Below are 22,178 nucleotides of genomic sequence, written 5' to 3' on the forward strand. Positions count from 1 at the left end.
ATACACGGATGTATGGCAGTAGATCCTGGTCGATGAAATGTCGGCCGCAAGCGGGAAGAGACGTGGGTGGACGCGAACCCGACTGGGAAAGGAGGATCCTAGGGTACCCCCCCCTCCCTCCCTCCCTCCTCCTTGCACACAAATATGCAAGCAGAACGCTAAACATACACGTCTATGGATAAAAGAGTGGTGAGGGGAGAGAGAGGGGGGAAGGGGGAGGGGGACTGGCTGCTTCAGACAGCATAGACGCATATGGAATAAAGAGGAAAAAAAACGCGGGGGGGACCAACATCGCTCTTCGTTGATATCTCAGAGGATGTCGTAGAGAGTTGCGAACGGGGAAGCGCGCATGCATCCAACACACGCCATTGTTACTCTCGGTTGTGCGAAGGCGACTTGGATAGCGACGCGCTAATACCAATATCACTGTCACTGGCGCTTTGGCTCACTATCACCGGACCCTGTGAACCGCTGCCGCTCTGTTGGTATTGTTCGATCTTCTTGAGTAGGCTTTGTGCCTCGTCGCGCTGCGCTGCCAGATGACTGGCGGAGCGGTTCAAGGAATCTTGGAGATGCCCAATCACCATCTCCGCGTCCGCTAGGCGCACAGAGAGCTCCATGTTGAGCGCTACGAGTTTATCAAGAGGATCCTCGGCCACCCTGTTGCTCGACACAGGGGTACAGATCGCGTGGTCGCCGCTGCGGTGCAACTCTGTCGATTCCCTAGGAGACCCTGAATGTGCCTCGGAGTCCTGGAGCGCCGAGAACCTCGTGTCTCGGTTCTCTCCCCGCGCACTGGAGCCTGCAGCGTTTTCGCCTGTTGCCTGGTTCTTGGCCTGCTCCGCCTCAAGTGCTTTACGCAGTGCCTCCATTGCCTCACCCATCTTCTCCTCTCTCACGTGCTCCTCCTCCAGAGCAGCTGTGGTCTTCTCGCACATCTCATAGGCCCTCTTCAGGTCCTCCTGGATCCGCAAAAGATCTATCTGTGCTTCTCCTTTTGTGCGCTTCAGCTGCGAGATCATCGGCTTCAGCTGGTCATGGAGGTAATCATTCAGCGCCACGTACTCCTCACGCAGCTGTTCCAGATCGCTGCTTTCGTGAGTTGGTGCTTGGGTCCCCGCCGCCTGACGCCCGTTGAGTTCCTGACTTTGTAGCTTCGCAGTTAGCTCCTCCACTTGCTTCTTCAGGTGCTCATTGTCCAGCTGCAACTCACCGCGAGCTCGCTTCAACTGCGAGATCATCGGCTTCAGCTGGTCATGGAGGTAATCATTCAGCGCCACGTACTCCTCACGCAGCTGTTCCAGATCGCTGTTTTCGTGAGCTGGTGCTTGGGTCCCCGCCGCCTGACGCCCGTTGAGTTCCTGACTTTGTAGCTTCGCAGTTAGCTCCTCCACTTGCTTCTTCAGGTGCTCATTGTCCAGCTGCAACTCACCGCGAGCTCGCTTCAACTGCGAGATCATCGGCTTCAGCTGGTCATGGAGGTAATCATTCAGCGCCACGTACTCCTCCGCATCGCTGGCAGCGACATCCTTGCCTAGAAGCACTGCAGCCAGTTCTGTGGTCTGTTCGTTTGATGCCGTACTGGTGAGGGTCGGCGGCTCGCGGTTGTCATACTCCGTATTGGAACCAGTTGATTGGCGTGTAAGTCGCTGAGGCACCCCTGGTGCACTGCATGGTCCCTGCTTCACCGCTTCGTGCAGCTTATCCTCTGTCTCTCCTAAGCGCTTCAGGGCATCAGAGAGTTTAGCTTCCCTCTCCTTTGCGTCTTCCTTCAGTTCGTTGATGAGTTTGATCTGATGCTGAATGGTGTCGCGGAGGGTACCGCTTTGATCCCTGAGCCGCTGGCGCTCTGCGTCACTCATCCCGCCTTCGTTGTGGTGGCTCTTGACGCTAGTGGGGTGCTGAGGTTCTGGCGATGGCTCGGCAGAGCGCTCCCGCTGTAACTCGTCGAGCTTCCTTTGGAGGTCCCTGGCTGTAGCAGCCGCCGTGTCCGGGGCTGTCTTGGCCGCTGTGAAGGCAGATGTGTGGAGTTGCATGAGGGCAGGAAAGCGGTAAGCTCGCATGCGACGCTCTAGCTCCGCTGCCGGGACGCTGGCGGGGTGCACTACCTCCACCTCAGCGGCAAGGCTGCCGAGGCGCAGGTCTACTCGCTGGAGCTGCGTCGGTGCCACGCCAAGCCCTGCACAACAGTCAGCGACGAAGGTGCTGTGCAGCTCATGCGGCTTCTCCTCCATGATGTATTGCCAATTTCCACCATTGAAGCGACGAGAAAGGCGGGTGCGCGTCACCGGTGTCCCCGCGTGGGTTGCGCTTCCTCCTTCGTGAATGAGGATGGGGAGAAGCGCATTGAACGGATCAGTGGGATACCCGGCCTCACCAAAGGCTGTACTCCCTGAGACCGTCCGGATGTGGCTGTGATTGGAGGCGTCTGCGTCTGGCTGCTTGGCAGCGTCGTCATGGCGCGGGGTCTGCCGGCAAGGGTCTCGCATGGCGCTTGCCGAAGGAGTGGTAACGATCGACATCCGCAGGGACGGTGACGCGGACTTGTACTGGTCCAGTTCGGCTTCGAGCTCGCGCTGCCGCTCCACCGCTTTTTCCAGCTGGCGTTGCGTGTCGATGAGGACGCTCTGAAGGCGTTTCACGTCGTCATTGGCCAGGTGATGAGAGGCTTCGCTACGCGATCCCTGCGTCGGTAGACTCAGACTCTCCTCTGCCTCGCCAATGCACTTTGACAGCTCGCTCACGCGGCTGCGCAGGCGGTCGTTCTCCTCTGCGAGAAGTTGCTGTGTCTCGATCTCGCGCTGCACTTCCAGGCGGTACTTTTCGTAGTTGAGACGGGCGTCCCGCTTCGTCCCCTCGAGTTCTTCCTGCAGGCTGCGAATGTACTGTTGCATCTGCGCCATGGGGGCCCCACCTCCTGTGGATGAGTTTACCCCGCTGTGGTGGTGGTGATTAATGAGCCGGCTGTTGTTTGGCGACGCTACGGTCAGGGCGGAGCTTCTCACAGCACCCTCAGACTCACTGCCTGGCATTGTTGCTGCAGCTGCACCGTTGTTTTTCCTGGAGGAGATGACAGGGGTCGGCATCGACCCCACATTCTTGTCGATTAGCACGCCAGCAGAAATGGGCACATCGTCGAAGACGATTGGCACTGTCTCGGCGTTCCAGCACTGCATAACACCGTTTGAGGAGGCGGTCCAAACCTTGTACGCCGTGATCGGTTGCACCTTCTGCATGGCAAGGATCATGCCCTGCCGGGTGCCCCAATACGGCACGCGCTTCGCAAGGTCTTGTAGTAGGGATCGCGTGGTGATATCCCATATAAGGATGTGACCATGCTTGTCTGCTGACCACACCCTCGACTCCACCACCATCAAGTTTGCAATCGGTGCGGTGTGGCCGCCTCGAAGAACCGCGAGGCACGACAGCGAGCGCATATCCCAGACTCGCACTGTGAAGTCCTCCCCGGCGGACCATAGTTGGTTGGCGTGTGGCACGACCGCCAGCGCCAGCACCGAGCGGTTGTGCCCAGTGAAAACATGGATGTTGGCGTCAGGGTTGTCCTGATCAGGAAGCGAGTCGTATGGGTCCCACGCTCGCACCGTGCCGTCGTCACTGCCGGAAAAGAGGACGGCGCCTGTGGGGCCTTCGTACACAACGAGGCAGCGTACGCCACCGCTGTGGCCATGCAAGGCGCGCTGAAGCAGGGCGTTGCCCTTGGCTGGATCCCACCGACACACCTTCCAGTTTGCACCCCCGGTGAAGACAAATCCCTCCACCTCGACCATGCAGTGCAGTCCGCCAGCGTGCGCCATGACCTCCGTGAGCAAGTCCATGTTTTTGGCGCTGTACACATGCAAGTAGCCATCTTGAAACCCGGCCCACACCACGTTCTCCTTTGGGAGGTACATGAGAGAAACGCAGTAGGAGTCCTCGCGACCTGGCAGCTCCTTCAGAGGGGTTCCCTTGGGGAGTGCGCGGATGCAGAGCGTTCCGCTGTACTCGGCTGTCCACATGATGCGGTCATTTACAGGTGCGATGCAGCGCACCGCCGCAGTGATGGAATATGTGGGGTTCACATCCGCCACATACACCTGGTCCTCCAAACGGCTGCTTTTCGAACGTGTGCTGGCGGCGCTGTTCAGCATCAACTGGTTGCTGTTGCGTGGCGACCGCGCACTTGACACCCTGGAGAGAGCAAAACTGTTGGGTGTCGGGATCGTGGAGGTCGGCCCACGTGAAAGAGTCTCACTGTGAGCTTTGTACAGTTGTTGGTGTGACGGCGACTTCGCCCGGCAAGGGGTGCCATGGGACATGATAGGCTGATGATATTGTTGGGCTTAAAAGGCGGCGCTAATGCTAATGCCGTTGTAACGATTCTTTTTTTTTCTCCCCCTCCTCTCCTTCTTTTCTGCGCGAGTGGCTCTCTTCTGTTTGCGTGTTCAAAGAGGCCCACAAAAAAAGGACAGGCAGCGGACAAGAGCGGGTAGCGGTAACAAGCAACAACGACTCCACAAGAAAAAAGAAAAGGGGGAGGGAGGAGCAGTTTTTATCGCAAGGGCGTAATGGACATAATCGACAGCTGCGCGGGACACCCTTCGAGGAGCAGCAGAGAAGTGAAACAAGAGACACGTTCAGGGGAGATACACACACACACACACACACACACGACTGTGGCGGAGGATGCGGGGACGAGTCCAAGGTGAGAGAAGTGCGTCGAAAAAAAAAAGACTCTCAATATATATAGAGAGAGAGGGCGGGGGGGGGGGGAGGGTGACAACGATTCGCGATAACGAAAGCGCTGCGTTCTGCAGATAACCTCTACAACTAATGGCGTCAGGGGTCAAACAATAAAAAAAAACGAAAGTGCGTTAGAAAATGATGCTAGAAGGTTGTGAGGACGTCTTTTTTTTTGGTGTGTGTGTGTGTCAGAGAGGGGGGGAGGGGTGAGAGAAAGAGGGGTTCTGCCGTATTCGTAAAGGGGTTATATAATGTAAAACACATATACAATACAATAGAGGCTTTGGTACACGGGGGAGGGGGGGGGAGGGGGAGAGGGGGGCAATGGAGGTGTTAAAGAAGGTCTACACTACACACCTTGCGCAGACCCGCGACGTACAACTCTCTCTGTTTTTTTTGTCTTCTTTACGGGGATGCGTATGAAGCGTTGTCGGACTCAGCGTGAGAAAGGGAGATGAGATGAGATGAGAGTGAGGAAGGGGGGAGGGGGGGGGCACACTTTTTTTTTGGAACAGAGGACACTCATGGAATAATCGATACAATATGCAGTGCTGCGCACGGGAAAAATAATAGACTACTGTAGGGAGTTGCCGGTGTGAATAAGAATGGGGCTGCGGTTTGGTTGGTACGCGCGCGCGTGACGTGAACCAGGGTAAAAGCCCTAAACGGCAGAAAACGATCGTGCGAGAAAGAGAGAGACGGAAGCGTGTGTACTAACAAGAACGACGAATGGCGACAGCTGTGGGGAATAAGACGGGCGGGAAATCAAGAAACGTTAACATGTGGAGTGGCGAGCAACGTGTGGATGCGTGTGGGGGAGAGAGAAAAAGGGCAAAGATGGAAGGTAAGAAAGTCCGACAAGAGCAGTCCAGTACACGCGCTCAAACTAAGGTGTTGTGTGGTGTGTCTCCTTTCTCGCACCTCCCAGACACACCATCGTAGAGGCGGTACGCCACCTCTCTCCTCTCTCTCTTGCTAGTCAACCCCCCTCCCTCCCTCCCCCCCCCCAGCCCAAGGGCAGCTGCCTTGTTTGCTGCTCTGCAGAGATCTCAAAAGGGGGGTAGAAAACAGCGGTATTGTGAGTGCTATTTGGGGGAGTGGAGGGGGGGGGAGGGGGGGGGGGGGGGGGCATAGACGCTAAGAGAAGCATGTCCCTCTCTACCCCCCCCCCTCCACTCACTCCACTCCACTTTATCATCTGCTTGCTTTCATAGCGGAGAATGTTTAAAAATCGTTTGTTGTTTTTTCTCCCTCTTTTTTTTTTGACACCATTGGAAACGATCATTTGTAAAAGTTGCGTGCACAAGGCCGTCGCCTGTGTGTGTGTGTGTGTGTACGATGAGGTCCTCAGTTGACATTGTGTTTCGAGGTTGTGTGTCTTTCTATTCTGGAACACGCCGTGGGGTCAACGCACAGACCAAGACAACGACCCACGGCTCAATTACATGGGAAGCACCTATACATCATCGAGAGACAAATACTGATGCTCGCATACACGCCGCCAACTCGCCCACATATCATGCCCGACACACACACACACACACGCACACACACGCACGCACGGTCCCAGTATCATTGAAGTCAAGAGAAGAAAGGGTGGGGGAGCGGAGGAGGGGGGAAGGGGAGGAGAGGGGAGAGGGGAAGTAGAACATACAAGTCGTGAAGATAACGACTACACAAAAAAAAAAAGAAAGAGCTAAATATCACAGATGGAGAACAAAAAATCTGGCGAGGGAGTTGAATCCGCAAGACAACGACAAAAGTTACACACTCACTCCGTCTCACACACATTATAGATCAAGAAGTGCCATTCCCTCTCTCCCCCTCCTCCTCCCTTCAACAACAACAGAAAAAACACGACCAACAAAAAAAAAGAAATTCAAATGGGGTTTAGCACCCGGCGTGATGTACATGACCAATAAGAGAGAGAGAGAGAGATAGGAACCCCCCCCAAAAAAACATAAAACGTGTCCTCACACTCACACTCACACCACCTCTGTGTGTGTGTATGTGTGTGAGGACGCGATGTCGAAGTCTGTGTCCCGGGCAGAAGAAATCGTGGGAAAAATAGATGAACAGACAGGGGGGGGGTAAAGAGAGACAAGGAGGGCGGGGGGGGGGGGATATTCTCTGGGTGATCCCCTAAGGAATGATGTACATAGTGTAATTATCCGTAAATAGTTAAGCAGCAAGTACGCTGATGAGGGACAGGGCGGGGCGGGCGCTCGGAATGTGTACACGATGCAAAGTGGCACACAAACATGAATGCTGTGTGTCCATGTGCACGTGTCTTCCAGGGTTTTCTCTCTCTCTCTTGTAGGGGGGACGGCGCGTACTCCTCTAATGCGTATATATATATATATATATCCTGCGTTGCACTCTGCATAGCGGGGTACACCCTAAAGAGGGACAATGAAAGTGGACAAAGGCACATGTTTTGCTACATTGGCGCGCGAGGGCCGCCTCTCGACCTCATCATCTGCTCTTCACCCCCGGCCCCCACACACCACATCACGTGGGAGATTCACTGCCTCTTGGATTCGCGTCTAAGCGACCTCTTGCTGCGCGAGGTACTCCGTGATGTCTCTTACGATTTCTGCCTCCGGTCGGTTTGCGTCGACGCGGTACATGATGGATCCGTAGTAGTCCAACAGACTATCTATCATTGAGTGATACGTTTCGAGGCGAGGGCCAAGCACCTCGCGGGTGTCGTCGTCTCGGTGTTGCAATCGCTCGATCAACGCCATGTCGTCGGTGGGCGGCGGGTTGTACTTGAGATGGTAGATGTTGCCAGTGACAGGGTCGGTGCGACGACCTTCAACGCGCTCGAACAGAATGTCATCGGGGGCGTCGAGCACCACGAAGATACGGGGGCACAGGCCTGCTGCGTCGAGCGCAATCGCTTGAGAGCGGTTGCGCGGGAAACCGTCCAGCAGCCACCCGTTGGTCACTGCGTCATCCATGCTCAGCCGTTTTCGGATGATAGCGATGATGAGGCTATCCGGCACGAGTTGTCCACACTTCATGCAAGCCTCCGCGATCTTTCCCATATACGTTCCCTCTGCCACCTCCGCGCGGAGGAGATCGCCGGATGAGATGTGCACGGGCTTCTTTCCAGTCGTACGTTTGTAGTAAGCGCGTATGTGCTGGGCCTGTGTGCCTTTGCCACTTGCCGGTGGCCCCGCAAAGGCCAACTGCGGGGGCAGCGGCACAGCCGTCAGTTCATGGACAAAGCTGAGCGGCCTGGCTGGTTTTTCGGCGATGATCCGACGCAGGATGTACTCCATCAACTGCCCGATATTTTTGTCTTTGATGTACTTGACGCTGTCCTCGGGGAGACTGTCGTTTGAAGACATGAACGGGGCAGGAATTTTTACTCCCGATGACGCAGTGCTGGGGTCTGCCAAGGGGAGATGGAAAGTGGGAGTGGCTGCCACTGTGGCATCGGCAGCCGCCCCCGCTTCGGGCTTGAGTTGATCGATTTTGGACGCCATGATGTGGTGAACTCCCGAACGCGGCGCTCTTTTATTTTCCAGATTTTCTGTGGGATGAGAATGTAAAGAAAATGGGAGCAAGCGCAATAATACAAGAAAACTAAAAGGTGTGTGCGTGTGTGTATGTGTGTGTGTGCGTGTGTGTGTGTGGCCAGGAGGGGGGGGGGGTGAGAGAGGGAAAAAGTGACACGAAGGAATAAAGAACGTAAGCTGCTTGCATTCCAAGTCTGGTCATGGGAGTGTGGTACAAGGGGGATGCACGCGTATGTAATGTATAAAGAAAGGCAAAGACAAGTACAGCACGCCGGGAGCGAGCGCAATAGTCCACGAGAGAGGGGATACGAGCGAATGCCTGGTCCATTGGATACCAGAGCTTACAACGAAACATCGATAAGGACACCGTGTGTTCCCTTCGAGCTGGCCATCGCCAGACCGACACGAAGTCATATTTGCCCTCTTCCCGTTGACCCCCCCAAAAAAAAACTGCTTGCCTTCCTCCCTCTCCAACACCTCATATCTCGTACGTTCCCACTCGAAAAGCATGTCATTTGATGATTTGCTGTGGTACACATAATGGACGATTGCCTTGTTGTTGTTGATTGCGCTGTAGTTCCTGTAGCTTCTTTTTTTTTTGAGGGGGGGGTGTATAAGGAGGAGTGCAGGTGTGTATGTTGAGCTTTGCCTTGGCAAGAGCTTCTCCCCTCTCCCCTCTTCCCCCCCTCCTCTCCGACACAGACGCACACACACGCACGCAGAAATCCACAAGACGAACAAGTATTCAAGAAACACAAAAAAAAACGCCGGAGATACGTCCACACTGAACGAAATACATATAAACCAATACATACATGTATACATGTACACGACGCCAGGGACATGCGGTGAGTGATTCGGATAGAGAGGGAGAGGAGCGGGGCAACAAGATAAGCAACCAAAGCCGCCCCCACCAAAGGATCCGTGGTGGTGAAGACACTGTACATAGGGGGGGGGGGGAGGGATGAAGAGCGACACTGCAGACTGCGCTCATGTCGCTCCTCGCCCTCGCGGCACCCAAGACAAGCCTGGTGTAAGCTGTGTGCGTTTGCAGTCCAAAGGAGTTGTCTGACAGAGCAAAACTCTTACTGAAGCCACGCAGGCACGGCGCCGGAGCCCTCTTCTACGTCACCGCCCTCGTCAGTTGGTTCTGCTACAAGGAGGGAGTGATGTAGATCATTCGGGCCGTTGGAGACGGTCTCGGCTAGTGAAAAGACAGAGTACTGCTCCACCTCCTGCTCCAGTCGCGGCTGGTCTTCGGTCGGTGAAGGTACCATGACATCCAAAGCGCACGCGCTGGAGGACCGGCAAGACGTGCACGGCTGTGATGACGAGTGCGAGCTCGATGCGGCAAACGGCGCTGGCGCATCCAGTCCATCACTAGAGGACTGGTGTAGTAGAGGCGTTGTTTCGGGTGCGGAGCTTGATTGCCGGTGTCCTTCCAGCTTCGGTGGCTCGTCGCCATAGCTGCTAGACGAGTCCGCTGGGCTCCGTGCAGATGGATGCGTCCCCGCCATGCCCAGGGGGTCATCAGGGGCAACTGCATCAATACACGCGGCATCCGCAGGAAACGGCCCCTCGGTGTCTGAGGTGCCCGATGTGTTCGCCACCACGTTGGACACGTCCCCTGAAAGGCAATGACTGTCATTTGTACGACGGTCTTGACGTGAGCTGGGACTCAGCCGACGCATCTCACGGCGTTCGACGGCGGCGGAGATTCGCTGCTCGAGAGATTTCTGCAACGCCGGGGACATGGCGTTGCCTTGGATGCCTATGTAAAAAATGTTGACATCCGCGGCATCATACCAGTACGCTGCTTCACAAAGCATCGACGTCAGAGCATTGGATGACGCTGTCCCAGTGGAGGTAGCTTTGCTTTTGCTGACTGACTCACCAAGACCGGTGTCCCCAGTGCTGCATCCCTGCCTCACGACCTTCACCCCCTCACACCAGTGAACAAGACACTTTCCTCCCTGATATGTGAGCAGGTTGCCACGCAGTTCGAGGCGGCGCAGTGCGGCAAAGCCGCCACCCGCAAAACACAGCGTCATCTGCCGAATGCTAGCGTTGCCGAGGTTATTGTGACTGAGGTCCACGGTGTGCAACGTGTGGCAACAGTTGCTCAGGAGAACCAGCAGTGCTGGTAGCCCCCGTGGACCAATGAAGTTGTTCTTGAGGGGCAATGCCTGCGTGGACGTGTCTTGGTTGATGTTGGCAATGTAGCTTATCAGGGCCGAGTTGGGTGCGACGCTGGCATCACTGCATGCCTGCTCATACCTGTCCACAAGAGACGAGGGCATGGGTTCGAGGGAAGACACGCAAGAGAGAAGCCCAAACTCACATCGGCTACACGCGTAGAGTCTTGTTCAGTTTCTCAGCCTGAGCGCTCTTCTCTCGGGGGTAAGGGAGGAAGAGGAAGAGGAGGAGGAGGAGAGACCAGATAGAAGAGCGTGACCGCGACAGACTAGCCAGGCGTGCATGTCGTCGCCGTGGGAGGCCATGTTCAGCAGCCGGAACACCGCTGCATTTTTTCTTTTCCCTGTTGTCGGGGCACTTCAAAGCCGCAAGGGGTCAATTCTAGGTCAACGCGCACGTTGTAATTAGACGCACACACTCTCGTCTGGGTGGACGCTTGGGGGGGGGGGGTTCGGATCAACTCTACAAAATACACGCACAACGCACAAAGCACCCACCCACCCCCTCCCCCTCTCTCTCCTAAGTTTTTTTTTCTTCACGAGCATCACAAATACACATCGCATCACATGGCGCATCGAATTTCAAAGCACTAAAAAGTGTTTTAAGCCGTGGAAGGGGGGGGGAAGCGACAATAAGATGCACACCAAAGATAGAGGAGAGCGGCGAGAATCGGGAGATGTGTGTGTGTGTGTATTTGCAGAAGGGGTGTAAAGAAAAGGTTCAAAAGCAAGGGTGGGGCGAACACGCCACATGGCCACGGCAGAAACACGTGTGCCCAGCATGCTTGCCCTCCTTCTCCTCCCCCCTCCTCCTCCTCCTCCTCCTCGACCACCCCCACACCACCGCCGCCATCACCCTCGGATGTCTTTGCATGTTTGCTCAGTTGCAGCCAACACACACACACGCTTTCCTTGTAGACATATATACACAAACAGACACCTCTCTCCTCCACTGCTCCCTCTCTGCTGAGTTGCGCTTCGACCTCTAGACCCCCTAACCCTCGCCCCCTCTTCGTGGGTGGTTGTCTCTCTCTTCGGTTGCGTGACCGTGATGTCCTGTGCATACGGAGAGCGAGAGAGAGAGGCGGCTGCGGTAGGGGCGGTGGTGAGTCCTATAGCAGCTGCACCACCCGCACGCTTGTGCAGTCACCCCGCCTCTTTTGCCACCTCTGCTCCTTTCCGAGAGGGAGGGAGGGAGGGGGGGAGAAAGAGACGACGACGAACACCAACGGCAACCGAACAACAATAATGAAATCTTCTTTTCCCCTCAGCACAACCGACAGTAAAATTGCAATGCAGCAGTGCAATATCAAAAAAAATCGACTTAGTATCGACCACATACAACGAACACTAGGCGGTGGTGGTCAAGCAAACACCTCTGTACCCCACTTGTTGTTGTTGTTGTTTTTTTTTTTGGGGGGGGGGACAGGGGCAGGGATGAATAACAAAAAAGAAATAGCCATTCCCTTTAATGCAGAGAGCGGTAAAGGATAGGCAAAGATTGCACACAAGAGGCATCCGGGGTGGGGGGAAGAGGGAGAAGGGGGGAAGGGGGGAGGGGGGGGGGTACAGCCAACCAACCCAGCAAAAAAAAAAAGAGCTCTCGGCCGCTCCTTTCAAGAAAGACGGCCAAGAGCGCAGAGGAGTTGCTGGGAGCAGCCCTCCCCCCCCCCCCACTCACGGCTGTGCTAAACAACGCTCTAAGCAGCGACCCGCCCTGCTCCCTACCCCCTCGTATCTCCATTTTTTTTTTGCTTAACAGGGCCTCGCGACAACACCAGCGTGCACCCTACCTCCTTCCTCTCTTGGTTCTCTCAGATCGCTGAGACTACCCACCGCCCCCCCCCCTCACCTCACCTCACCACCCGGTGCAGTCACTGGTTGGCAATAACGCACACGTTGTGCGTGAAGGGACCTGTCCATCAGCGAGCCCTCTCCATTGCCAATGCCTCCTGGCGCGCGGCCCTTAGTTTGTCACGAAGCCAGTCGGCCGTTTTTTTGTCGACACCTAAGTCGCGCAGCGCCACACACATATAAGTGACGAGACTAGGACGCGCCAGCAGCAAGTGAGAGTTGTTGAAGGAACTCGGGCCCTGTCCACTGGACGTGTAGATGCTCTCCTTGGTGAACGGTTGCTCTCCGGCTGCTGCTGGTAGTGATGTCGACGAGGTCGTCGCTCCGGCAGCACCGCTGCCGTTCGATCCCCGGTTGTTGTGATGATCACGAGAACCAGTGCGGTTCTCGGCAGCGGCAGCGTTTTCCTCGTTCTCGGCAATCGCTCGCTCTTGCGGCTCCAGCATGAGCGCGTCGCTGCAGAGAATCCGACGGTAGTCCCACCCGCACCTTTCCAGCTCCGCAATCACCTGAACCACGTGTTCCGATGAGTCCCGCTTTGCGGTCAGCTTCGTCGCGACTTTCGGGTTCACTGTCTTGTCCGAGAGCGCGAGGGACGCGGCGAAGAGGCCCACGCCGAGGTCCAATGGGCCGGTTTTGGTGCCGATAATCACGGCAAAGTACGAAAACCACTTCTCTGTTCCCCCGAGGTCAGCGCCGAAGGTCACCGAGTACGCGTAGAACATCTCCAGAACGCGTCGCATCAGGTGATGCGCGCGGTCTCGCCAGCGGTTATCAATAAAATAGTAGCCGAGCGCATGAAGAAAACGACAGTCTACCGGAGTCATGGCGCCACCAGAAGCCATGCAGCCTTCGAAGAAGGCGTCCGCGGCACTCGCGACAATCTCCATGTGAGGCACCTTCCCCTCATACTGGGCTGACAACGCCTGTAGAATGTTGTTGTCGGGGTATGACCCGTACGACTTGAGCACCTCAAGAATGTATGCGCCCTCCTCGGAACTGTCCGCAAAGTGCGCATCACGCGGCGGCGGGCGGGGGCGACGACTCTTATCCGGCTCTGACTCACCACCGCGGGAGCGGATTGGTGCACCCGGCAGCCCCTCAAGCTCCTCGGTGACGACACGTTGCCCCTCCCCCTCCAGCAGCTCTTCGCATGCTGAGTCCAAGCCGAAGTCAAAGGCGTTCTTCATGAGGTTCCCCCTCGCTTCGCCAGCCGCTGTCTCATCCAATGTGGGATCCTCGTCGTCAGCGATGGGATCGGGTCGGTAGGCTAGCGATTCACTGAAGGGCAACACCAAGTATCGGCGAGGGGTTGTACTGCGGCAGTAGTGCCGGAGCAGAGCGGACATGATGTAGGTGTCCCCGTGCAGCGACGTCCCTTCCACCTCGGCGCGGTGCAGGACTTTTAAAGCCTCTAGCAACGACGCCTTGGGCTTTCGCTCCGCCAGCTCCTCGATGCGCTGCGCGAAGTAGGATCGCTCATCGCGCCTTCGTGACCCAGCGGCGGCGACAACCGTGGAAGAGGAGGAGCCAGAGGCAGCAAGGGCACTCGAATGTACATTTGCCGCACCAGGGACCCCCATCGCCAGCGGGGGGCGCGCCGCCGGCGACTGCGTCGAGCTACCGGCATTCGCCATGCTTTTGAGCACCATCGTAAAGTGCAGCTTTGCGTACTCCATGCGAGACTGCTTGCACAGAATTCGGAGTGTGGACTCCTCGGGCGCAATGCCGTAGTCGAGCATTAAATCATAGGCGTCCAGCACGGCGTTCGAGTCGGTGAGGTTGTTGAACAGCATCGCAAAGGGCCGCACGGATAGCGGAATGACACCCGCAGCGGTGATCTTCTCGAACACTTCTGCTGCCGCCGCTCCCTTCATGAAGGGAAGGTAAATACGTTCCAAGTGCTCCGCGGCAGCCAGTGGGAGAGAGATCTTTTCATGTTTAAGGTACTCGACAAATTCTATCAATGACATCACGTCCACGGGAGGGTGCTTCACCAGCGCCGAGCAAACGACAAACTGAGTCGAAAGCTCAGAGGCGTCCATTACCGTAACGTTCAGCAAGTGCACCGCGCTCGTGGTGTCCTGCATCATCGAGCGCAAAAAGTCTGTGCAGCGCTCGAACAGCCGCTCAAAGTCGTTGACAATATCTTCGTGGTGCTCCTGCTCACCGGGCATCTGGCGCATCGCCGCGAGTAGCACCTGGCCCCAGGCTTCTTCAATCCGCTGTTCCAGCATGTAAACCTGGTAGGCAGCTTCAGAGACCGTGGGTGGCTTTGGAAGGCTGTAGTTGCCATTGACGCCAATCGCGCGTCCTTGAGGGGTGGTCAGCCGCCACTTCAAGAAGTCAGGACTGAAGACGTTCAGAGACTGCCCCAGTAAGTTGAGCTTGTGCGTCTCCTCGCGGCACAGAAGGGCCGTCGCGGCCACCTCCTCCACGGCTGGGGTGGCCATGAGTATGTCAAACTGCTGCATGACCATCGTGTACTCACCCCTGCGAAACGATCGGTTAATGTCACTAGTGATTTTCTGCACATCTTTTGCCAGTTCTGCAAGATGCGGGTCGACACGCGCAGGCTCACAATTGGGCATCTGCTGCTGCTGCTGCTGCTGCTGCTGCTGCTGCTGCTGAGGCGAGTACGTCATTCGGATTGAGGGGAAGAGGGGGGAGGGAGGGGGGTCAGAGACGACGGAGTCGCGCGAGCGGCGGGGAAAGGATGGATGACACACGCGTGGGCTGAGTTTTCGAGGAAGTGTTTTGTGTGCTCTTTGGGTGTGTATATAAATATATATATATGTGTGTGTGTGTGTGCCTGCGTGTTGGGGCGGTTCGGTGTGTCCGTGCGCACGGCTGCGTACGCGTACTCGTAGAGGAAGTGAAACGGCCAAAAAAAAAACAACCGCAACTACCCAGAGCACCGAGGCGTCGAAGTCGCTTGTATACCTTGTACTCGAGTACGTGCACGATTGTGTTTACACTTGCCCGGACACTCCCCCCACTCTTTGATCTGCTCGGACCCTCCTCTCGCCCTCTCTCTATTGATCTATGTATATATATATATACACCCACAAAATGGGGGAATACGAAAAAAATCAAAGAAGAAAAATTTTCCGAGTCCACTGGGGACGTTACACACACACGCACACAATCACGAGGAAACTCTCCAAAAAGGGTTCAGTATTAAACAGCTGAGAGGCTACTCCCCTTCACTCTCCAAATGTACACGTGTGACTCCGCAGGATGGGAAGAATACGCGTGCACAAAGGCCAGATATGCACAATATAGAATGGGGGGGGAAGGGGTGAGCGAGGGACTGCTGCCAGCCACCGTCAGCCGAGACACTCAAACGCGAAAATATCCCTGAAGTGAACAGGAGCCGATGCCCCCCCCCCTCTCCCTCACACGCACAAAAAATATATAAAATAAACAGGAGGAGAGGAGGGAAAAAAAAGAACGCACACAAGCACAGATGAACTGTCAGCGGGAAGAACACGATCAATGAGCTGTTGCTGATCACAATCTCTGCTGTCCCTCTTTTACTTTATTCCTTCCGTTTTTTTTCTTCGGGAGGGGGGGGGGAAGGGCACAAGTCACACTCTTCCCGCCAACCTCAAAAGTACGAGAGGTCGAGAGGATGGTATGCAAATGGTCAATGTCTCACCTACGAGTCTCTAGCGCTCCGTTGCACATAAGCCTGTGTATACCAAGGATGGGCTCGAAACGAACTAAAACAGCTGATGTGTAAAAGAGTGGGGAACGAGGGAGAAAAGATTTGATCGTGTCCTCCCGTCCTCAACTAAGAGAGTCCGCGCGAACTCGAAGAAGCCGGCAGTCGTCTATCTGGAAACACGGGGAAGATGTTGACGCGGACGGAGAAAGAAACCGAGGTGTGGCAGAGCGGGGCGAGCGGGGGGGGGGGGGCGCAGTACACACTTTACTTGGTGGTTGGGGGTGACGTTTTGAGTGAGATGAGAGTGGGTGGAGTTTCTTTTCCCTCTTCAGGAATAATCCACAAGCGTGGGCTACCCTAATACTGCTCACGAGATAACGAAGGCCGCTGCACGCGCGCGTGCCAAGACGACACACACATACACACACACACACACACACACACACACCTAGTTGCGAGAGCACTAACACCAGAAGGAGAGAGAAAAGAGTCAAATGCGCGTGTGTTTTCAAAAATTTGAAGGGAACACACAATCGATGAAGCACAGTAGGCTGGCAAAGTCACGAGCGCACGCGTATGCACAAGGTAAGCACAAGGTAAGCCCCGTGATGCAGTGGTCTACCTGCCGTCCAAGCGTGGTGTGTTAATAAGGCGATGTCTCAGCAAGAAGAGGTGTGGGAGTGGTGGAGCAAGGCGTGGTGGGATGGAAAAGAAAAAACAACAGAGAATCAAAAGACGAGTGTTTCTGTGGTGATTGGCGGAATAGCGGAGGCGCACAAAAACAACAACAAAAATGAAATGATCAGCTGCGTGTATGTGGGTGGGTGGGACCGCGTGTGTGGCTTTCGAGAGGAGAAAATGTATTCACAACGTGATAAGGTTGCCGTACTTGAAGTCGCTGCAATAGGGGTAGCTGTGGGTGTACTGTATATGATCACTGAGAAAAGAGGGGGTGTAGGGGGATGGTGTTCAGGCTCCTCCGTACTTTGTTCGGCGTCTGGGAAAAAAACAATAACACCCTCTCTGCGTCGTCGTCGAGTGCTGGTGGCGGTGGTGGGTAACGCTGCCGATGGCGTAATGACGCGCGGAGGACACAAAAGATTTAGAGGTAGCGAGGAAGGCAGAAGCTAGAGTAGCGAGCGATTCCCTTTGGGCTGTGGTACTCTGTCAACAAACTATGACAAAGAGTAAAACGTGTAGAGGACAACGACCGGGAAGGGGAGGGGGTGGGGGGGGGGTAGCGTGTGAGTCCAGGGCTTGGGTGAAGGGTGAGGGTAGGGGGGGCTATACGAGAATCCTACAGATGTGCACACATGTATGGACGTGTGTGTGTGTGTGAAAGGTAGAAAGCGGCAGGTACACGTAGCAAAAAAAAAAAACAGGAAACCAAATGGGACAGACAAGGGTGTTGTGAGTGGTGAGAGGAGCGGTGGTAGTGGTTGGGGGGGGGGCTTCAGCACAGGGGCAGAGCAGCAGCACCTCACGCCCCCTCTCCATATTCAACACTACTCGCCAGGACAGCATCACGGGGGGGGGGGGGATGGGGAGAAAGAGAGCAAGGCGCTGTTCAAGACGGCTTCTTCTCCGGCAAACTGCCAGGTTCCTCCCCTCCCCCGAATTCTCTTTTTTTTGGGGGGGGGAGCCCCAGTGCGCCTCCACACACGATGACGGTGGTCTTCTTACAAAAGTAGCTTGAATGCATATATATACATATATATATGTGGATGTAGATATATTTGTGTGTGTATATGTCGAGGCAAGAGGTGAGCTGTCAATGCCACTAAATGGGGCATAAAATCACAACCCCCTCACGTACGTACACACGTCATGCATCCAGGAACGTTCGTGTTACTGCATCGATACACACACCACAACCATAAAGAGGGGAAGGGCTTTGGTTCAAGTGCGTACATGTGTGAAATGTGCATCGGCGGTGATTCTGCCACACCAGATGTTTTGGCGTCATGTACAGATACGCGTCTATTGCATGCAGAGTGGAGTAAAACCACAGACGGCAGGAATGGGCCCACCCCCTCCTCCGGTGGGGGGGGGGGGGCGGAACGTATCAGATTACTACGAATATACATTTGGCCGACCGAGTTTGCTGCTCGTCCCATCTTTCTCACCCCCTCCCCCTCCTCTTCGACAACAAAAAAACCCACAACCACCACGACCATCATCAGCAGCTCCACAAAAAAAAAAGACTTCTGCGCCCCACACCCCACCCACCCCCCCCTCTCTCTAGAGAACGAGGAGGAAACAGCGCGTCAGAGAGTGCGACGTCTCCGGTGATGCAAAAAGAAGCAGAGAAGCAAGAGCTGTCTTTGGGTGAGAGTCAAGAGAGAGAGATGAAGCAAGCCTTGGTCCACTTTTTCCCTTTGCACGTTGTCAGACATCGAAGTCGCCATCACTGGATACCGTCACTGGAGCGCTGTACGGGTTCAGCTCCTCGAGCAGGCTGTCGAACGCAGCGTCCAAGCCGTCGTCGTCGTCGTCGTCTTCGACGCCATGGGCGGAGAAGTGGGTGGCCCCTTGTTTTGATCTGGGGCTGACCTCGAGGGCATCCCCAAGGCCCCAAGGCCCGGACAACGCAGGCGCCGCAGCAAAGTCGCCCGAAGTCATGCCAGCCCCGCGGCCGCTACCACTGCTCTGAGCACCAAAATCAAAGGATGAAGGATCCACTATTGTCTGATCAAGCCGGGCACGCGTGCTATACGGCATGTACTGAAGGCACACGCTGTTAGCGAAAAACAATGCCTTGGTGGTGAGGTCAGCCGGAGTGGTGGCGGTTGCCAGGACGCTGGACGTGTGCCCCTCCTCCTCAGCAGAGCCCGCATGCGTTGCCTCGCCAAGTCGCATCGCACCCAAGCACCCGTCGCAGTGACAGCAGTGCACGAGAAAGCGCAGCCCTCCTGGAACCAAATCGCACTGCGCAGCACCACACTCCCCTTGGGGATCTGGCGTTGCGGCCAAGCCACACGTTACCGAATAGTGCCGCTCGCGCAACACGCGCGGTGCAGTGCTCCTCGAGGCCGGTGTGCAGACGCGGAGCGTTACGCCGTCGGCATGCAAGGCGTCGAACACGGCGATACCACGAAGGGAGTCGAGTGGCGTTATTACTTGGTGAGATGGATCGCAGACCGGCGTACCGCACCGCACGCACGCGTAGAAGCCGTTGGTGCGCCGCCGACCCCAGCAGTGCAGAAATGAGTCTGGTAACGCAGAAGCTTTTCCTCTGAGTGCAGCCAATAGGTCAGCAGGGTCTTTGTAGGCTTGCGTCCACAGATACGTAGTGTAGGGGGCCTCCAGCCCCATCCCCTCGAGTAACGACCACGCCAGGCCCGGTAGATCCTCCTTGGTGGTCCAGTTGCGCCGATCTGTGAAGAAGAGCTCGTCCATGTCTCGTGGGGCATACGGAAGGGGAGCATCGGCTGTCGTTCCGTTCTGCGCCAAGTCTGAAGAGGAACCCGTCTCTGTTCCAACGTGTGACGTGTGGACATCATTGGCGGCGTGGTTTGCCGCGCCACTCAGCGACGTGGCCGACGTTTTCTTGAGCGTGGCAGTGCGGTCTGGGTGCGCATGTGGCTGTGGTGCGGCTGCATCGTTGATAGCCGCTCCTGGTATCCGCGGTTCCTTACCCTTTGCGAAGCCGTTCCCCAACGCCCTCGCAGCGCTGCGCTGTAGTCCAGGGGGGCGTGGCTTTCGATGGTTCTGCGATGTAGGAAGCCTCTCCACACCGACACTGGGCCCCCGCAATGCCTCCGCCGAGAGGGTTGGTGACATCATTTTGTCCTCCAAGAGTGGCCCACACGCAGTGCGTCGTGTTGATCGACCTCGGCACAGCGGTTCCGTTTGCGATGATGGGCGCTGAACTGACTCTATTACCGTGAGCGGCTGGGGCGACACTGACGATGCGTGGTTTCGAGGCGGGTGGCTCGGCTGAGACCCGCATCGTACGCGGCGCGCGGTATGCTGGTCATACTTGCTGCTACTGCGAATGGATGCCCCGGTGGGGACGCTCTGGAGAGTCGAGGAGACGGTTGATGAGGATTGTCGTGTTGCGCATGAGGTGGTCTGCGCAGAACTGACCTGGCGATGTGCACGCGTGAGCGTTGACTGTGGAAGAGGCGCAAGACGATGCCCAGCAGCGATGTTGCGTCGTTGTGGCGGCGGCCACAGGCAACTCGACGTGTTGTGAGAATGCAACGAAGATAAGTGGGACATCGGGCACGGAAAAACAATGCAGCGAAATGATGGAAAAATGGGGGGGGGGGGGGGGGGGGTTAATGGAGGGCCAATGCGCCAGCGAAGCTTGTGTGGGATTGGAGTATGCGGGGGTGGGAGAGAGAATGAAGAGGTGATCGAGACAAACATGTGTCTCCAAGGAGAAATCCTCTGGAACGCCGCACTCAAGACGTGATATCCCGGCTGGCAAATGGAATTGAGGGGGGGGGCGCTACCGTTAAAACCGACCAAAAGGTGGAGTGCACCTGCTTGATGCAGATGGCCTGTAGCACGGCCGGAAGAAAAGGGGTGAGGGAGAGAGGCGTGAAGCGATACTGGAGGCTATCGCTCCCTTCGGAACGGCGTACCTCTCGTATCTACTTGGTCTCAGCATACGTAGAGCGCAACGCCGCACGTGCACACGTGCGGAGACCGGGTACAGCAACGAGGAGGAGGAGGAGGGGGGGTATCGATGGAAGGAAAGCAAATGGAGGTAGGAAAAACTTGAATAGCGTCGTTTACGGCGCCAGAAGCTGACCAACACGGAACAAGAGACCGTTTTTTTTTTTGACTCTCTCTCCCCTCCCAACAAAGCCCATAGCGCACGCGGGTGGGGCACAATGCTGCTCCATCTTCCTCCCTCCCTTCCTCGCCCCTGTCCCCCCGTCCCCCCCAATGGGGATGATGCTGGAAATCAACGTATTGGGCAAGAGAGGGCGCGGAGGGCACCGAAGAAAAGCAGCGAGATCTTTTTGTTGTGGCACTTGGCGAAATCGTAATTGACATGGTATCCACCACGTCTTTTGCCGTAGATGAGAGAGAAGGGGACGAGGGGACGAGGGGGGCGAGCGACAAAACGACAAGGAAGGGAAAGAGAAAGAAGAATACGCTCGAACAAATCGCACGCACCTCAAACTTTACTTCTCTCTTTTTTTTTTCGACTCCTCCTTTTGGTGTGATGCTGTTTTTTTTTTTTTGCGAAGGGGTGTCGTCAATCTTCTGTTTGCTAGCTTGCTTGTACTGCCGCTCTCTCCAGGTGTCGTCGCACAGCCGTAAAGGGAATACACGGACACACACACACACACACACGCACACACGCACACACGCACACACACACACACCGACCTTTTTCGACACCACTGTTCCTAAACGCCTCCCCGGCAAGGCAAGTGTGATGGGGTCGAATTAAACGCATGTACAAAGGGGGACCCCCCCCCTGCATGGAGGGAGGGACAAACAGATGATGCCCATGGGAAACAAAGGCTGACACGCACAAACATATATGAGAGGCACGTAGTGTGCAGCCCAAGGAAAAATGGCTCGGGGATAGACAGTTGCATAAGGACGGTGTGTGTGTGTGTGCGTGTGTGGGTGGGGGCGACACTACAACAACACCCTGAAAAGAAAGAAGAGCGACGAAAGGCGGGGGGGGGGGATGTCTTGATCTAACACAGTTCGAGGCTATGGGGTAGATGAAGAAAGAGGGACAACACCGAACCTGCACTTTGGCCTTGGACGCTGGGGTTGGTTGGTTGCGGAGGAGCAGGTAGTGAATGCAAACTGTAAATGGTGAGAAGAGCACAAAAATGGAGGCGACGAGCCTCATCGTGGAAGGGGAGGGGAGGGGAGGGGAGTTCAACTATTATTACTATTTTTGTTTGGGTTAACCTTTTGGGGGTGGGTGGGTGGGGGTGGGCATTTGATTTCTGCAAGGAGGGGGAGGGGCGGGGGGGCCAAACAACCAAAAAGAGTTGAACCCGAACAAAATAATAATAATAGACAGGCGGAAGAACAACAAAAGGGGGAGGGTGGGGGGGAGGGGGGGGTGGACTGTGTTAACAACTTGCCAGGGAACCACTGGTGCTTTGGGGCCGCATCGCATTCCCTCACCGACTCTGTCGGCACAGCGGCCCCGCTTATACGCAGAAGAAACAGCGATAACAAGAGGGGGGTGTGAAGTGGGGGGCG

The 22,178-nt window shown here is 55.9% G+C and overlaps 5 protein-coding genes across 5 annotated transcripts; all 5 read right to left on the minus strand.

Annotated features, from left to right (window-relative positions):
* Positions 1 to 371: 371 nt before the first annotated feature.
* JKF63_05111 (uncharacterized protein) lies at positions 372 to 4,316 on the minus strand (the record flags this gene model as incomplete). The annotated part of the gene is made up of 1 exon (XM_067901080.1): positions 372 to 4,316. One exon carries the CDS (start codon positions 4,314 to 4,316, stop codon positions 372 to 374), a length of 3,945 nt encoding a protein of 1,314 aa, XP_067757443.1.
* Positions 4,317 to 7,286: 2,970 nt separating this feature from the next.
* Positions 7,287 to 8,234, minus strand: JKF63_05112 (uncharacterized protein; the record flags this gene model as incomplete). Its single annotated transcript, XM_067901081.1, has 1 exon — positions 7,287 to 8,234. The coding sequence occupies one exon, from the start codon at positions 8,232 to 8,234 to the stop codon at positions 7,287 to 7,289; it is 948 nt and encodes a 315-aa protein (XP_067757444.1).
* A 1,118-nt stretch (positions 8,235 to 9,352) lies between these two features.
* Positions 9,353 to 10,567, minus strand: JKF63_05113 (uncharacterized protein; the record flags this gene model as incomplete). Its single annotated transcript, XM_067901082.1, has 1 exon — positions 9,353 to 10,567. The coding sequence occupies one exon, from the start codon at positions 10,565 to 10,567 to the stop codon at positions 9,353 to 9,355; it is 1,215 nt and encodes a 404-aa protein (XP_067757445.1).
* A 1,817-nt stretch (positions 10,568 to 12,384) lies between these two features.
* Positions 12,385 to 14,961, minus strand: JKF63_05114 (uncharacterized protein; the record flags this gene model as incomplete). The annotated part of the gene is made up of 1 exon (XM_067901083.1): positions 12,385 to 14,961. The coding sequence occupies one exon, from the start codon at positions 14,959 to 14,961 to the stop codon at positions 12,385 to 12,387; it is 2,577 nt and encodes an 858-aa protein (XP_067757446.1).
* A 3,413-nt stretch (positions 14,962 to 18,374) lies between these two features.
* On the minus strand, positions 18,375 to 20,210 carry JKF63_05115 (uncharacterized protein; the record flags this gene model as incomplete). Its single annotated transcript, XM_067901084.1, has 1 exon — positions 18,375 to 20,210. The coding sequence occupies one exon, from the start codon at positions 20,208 to 20,210 to the stop codon at positions 18,375 to 18,377; it is 1,836 nt and encodes a 611-aa protein (XP_067757447.1).
* Between the last annotated feature and the right edge of the window lie 1,968 nt (positions 20,211 to 22,178).

Source organism: Porcisia hertigi, chromosome 21 (assembly GCF_017918235.1).
Source record: "Porcisia hertigi strain C119 chromosome 21, whole genome shotgun sequence".
In the NCBI taxonomy this organism is placed as follows: Eukaryota; Euglenozoa; class Kinetoplastea; order Trypanosomatida; family Trypanosomatidae; genus Porcisia; species Porcisia hertigi.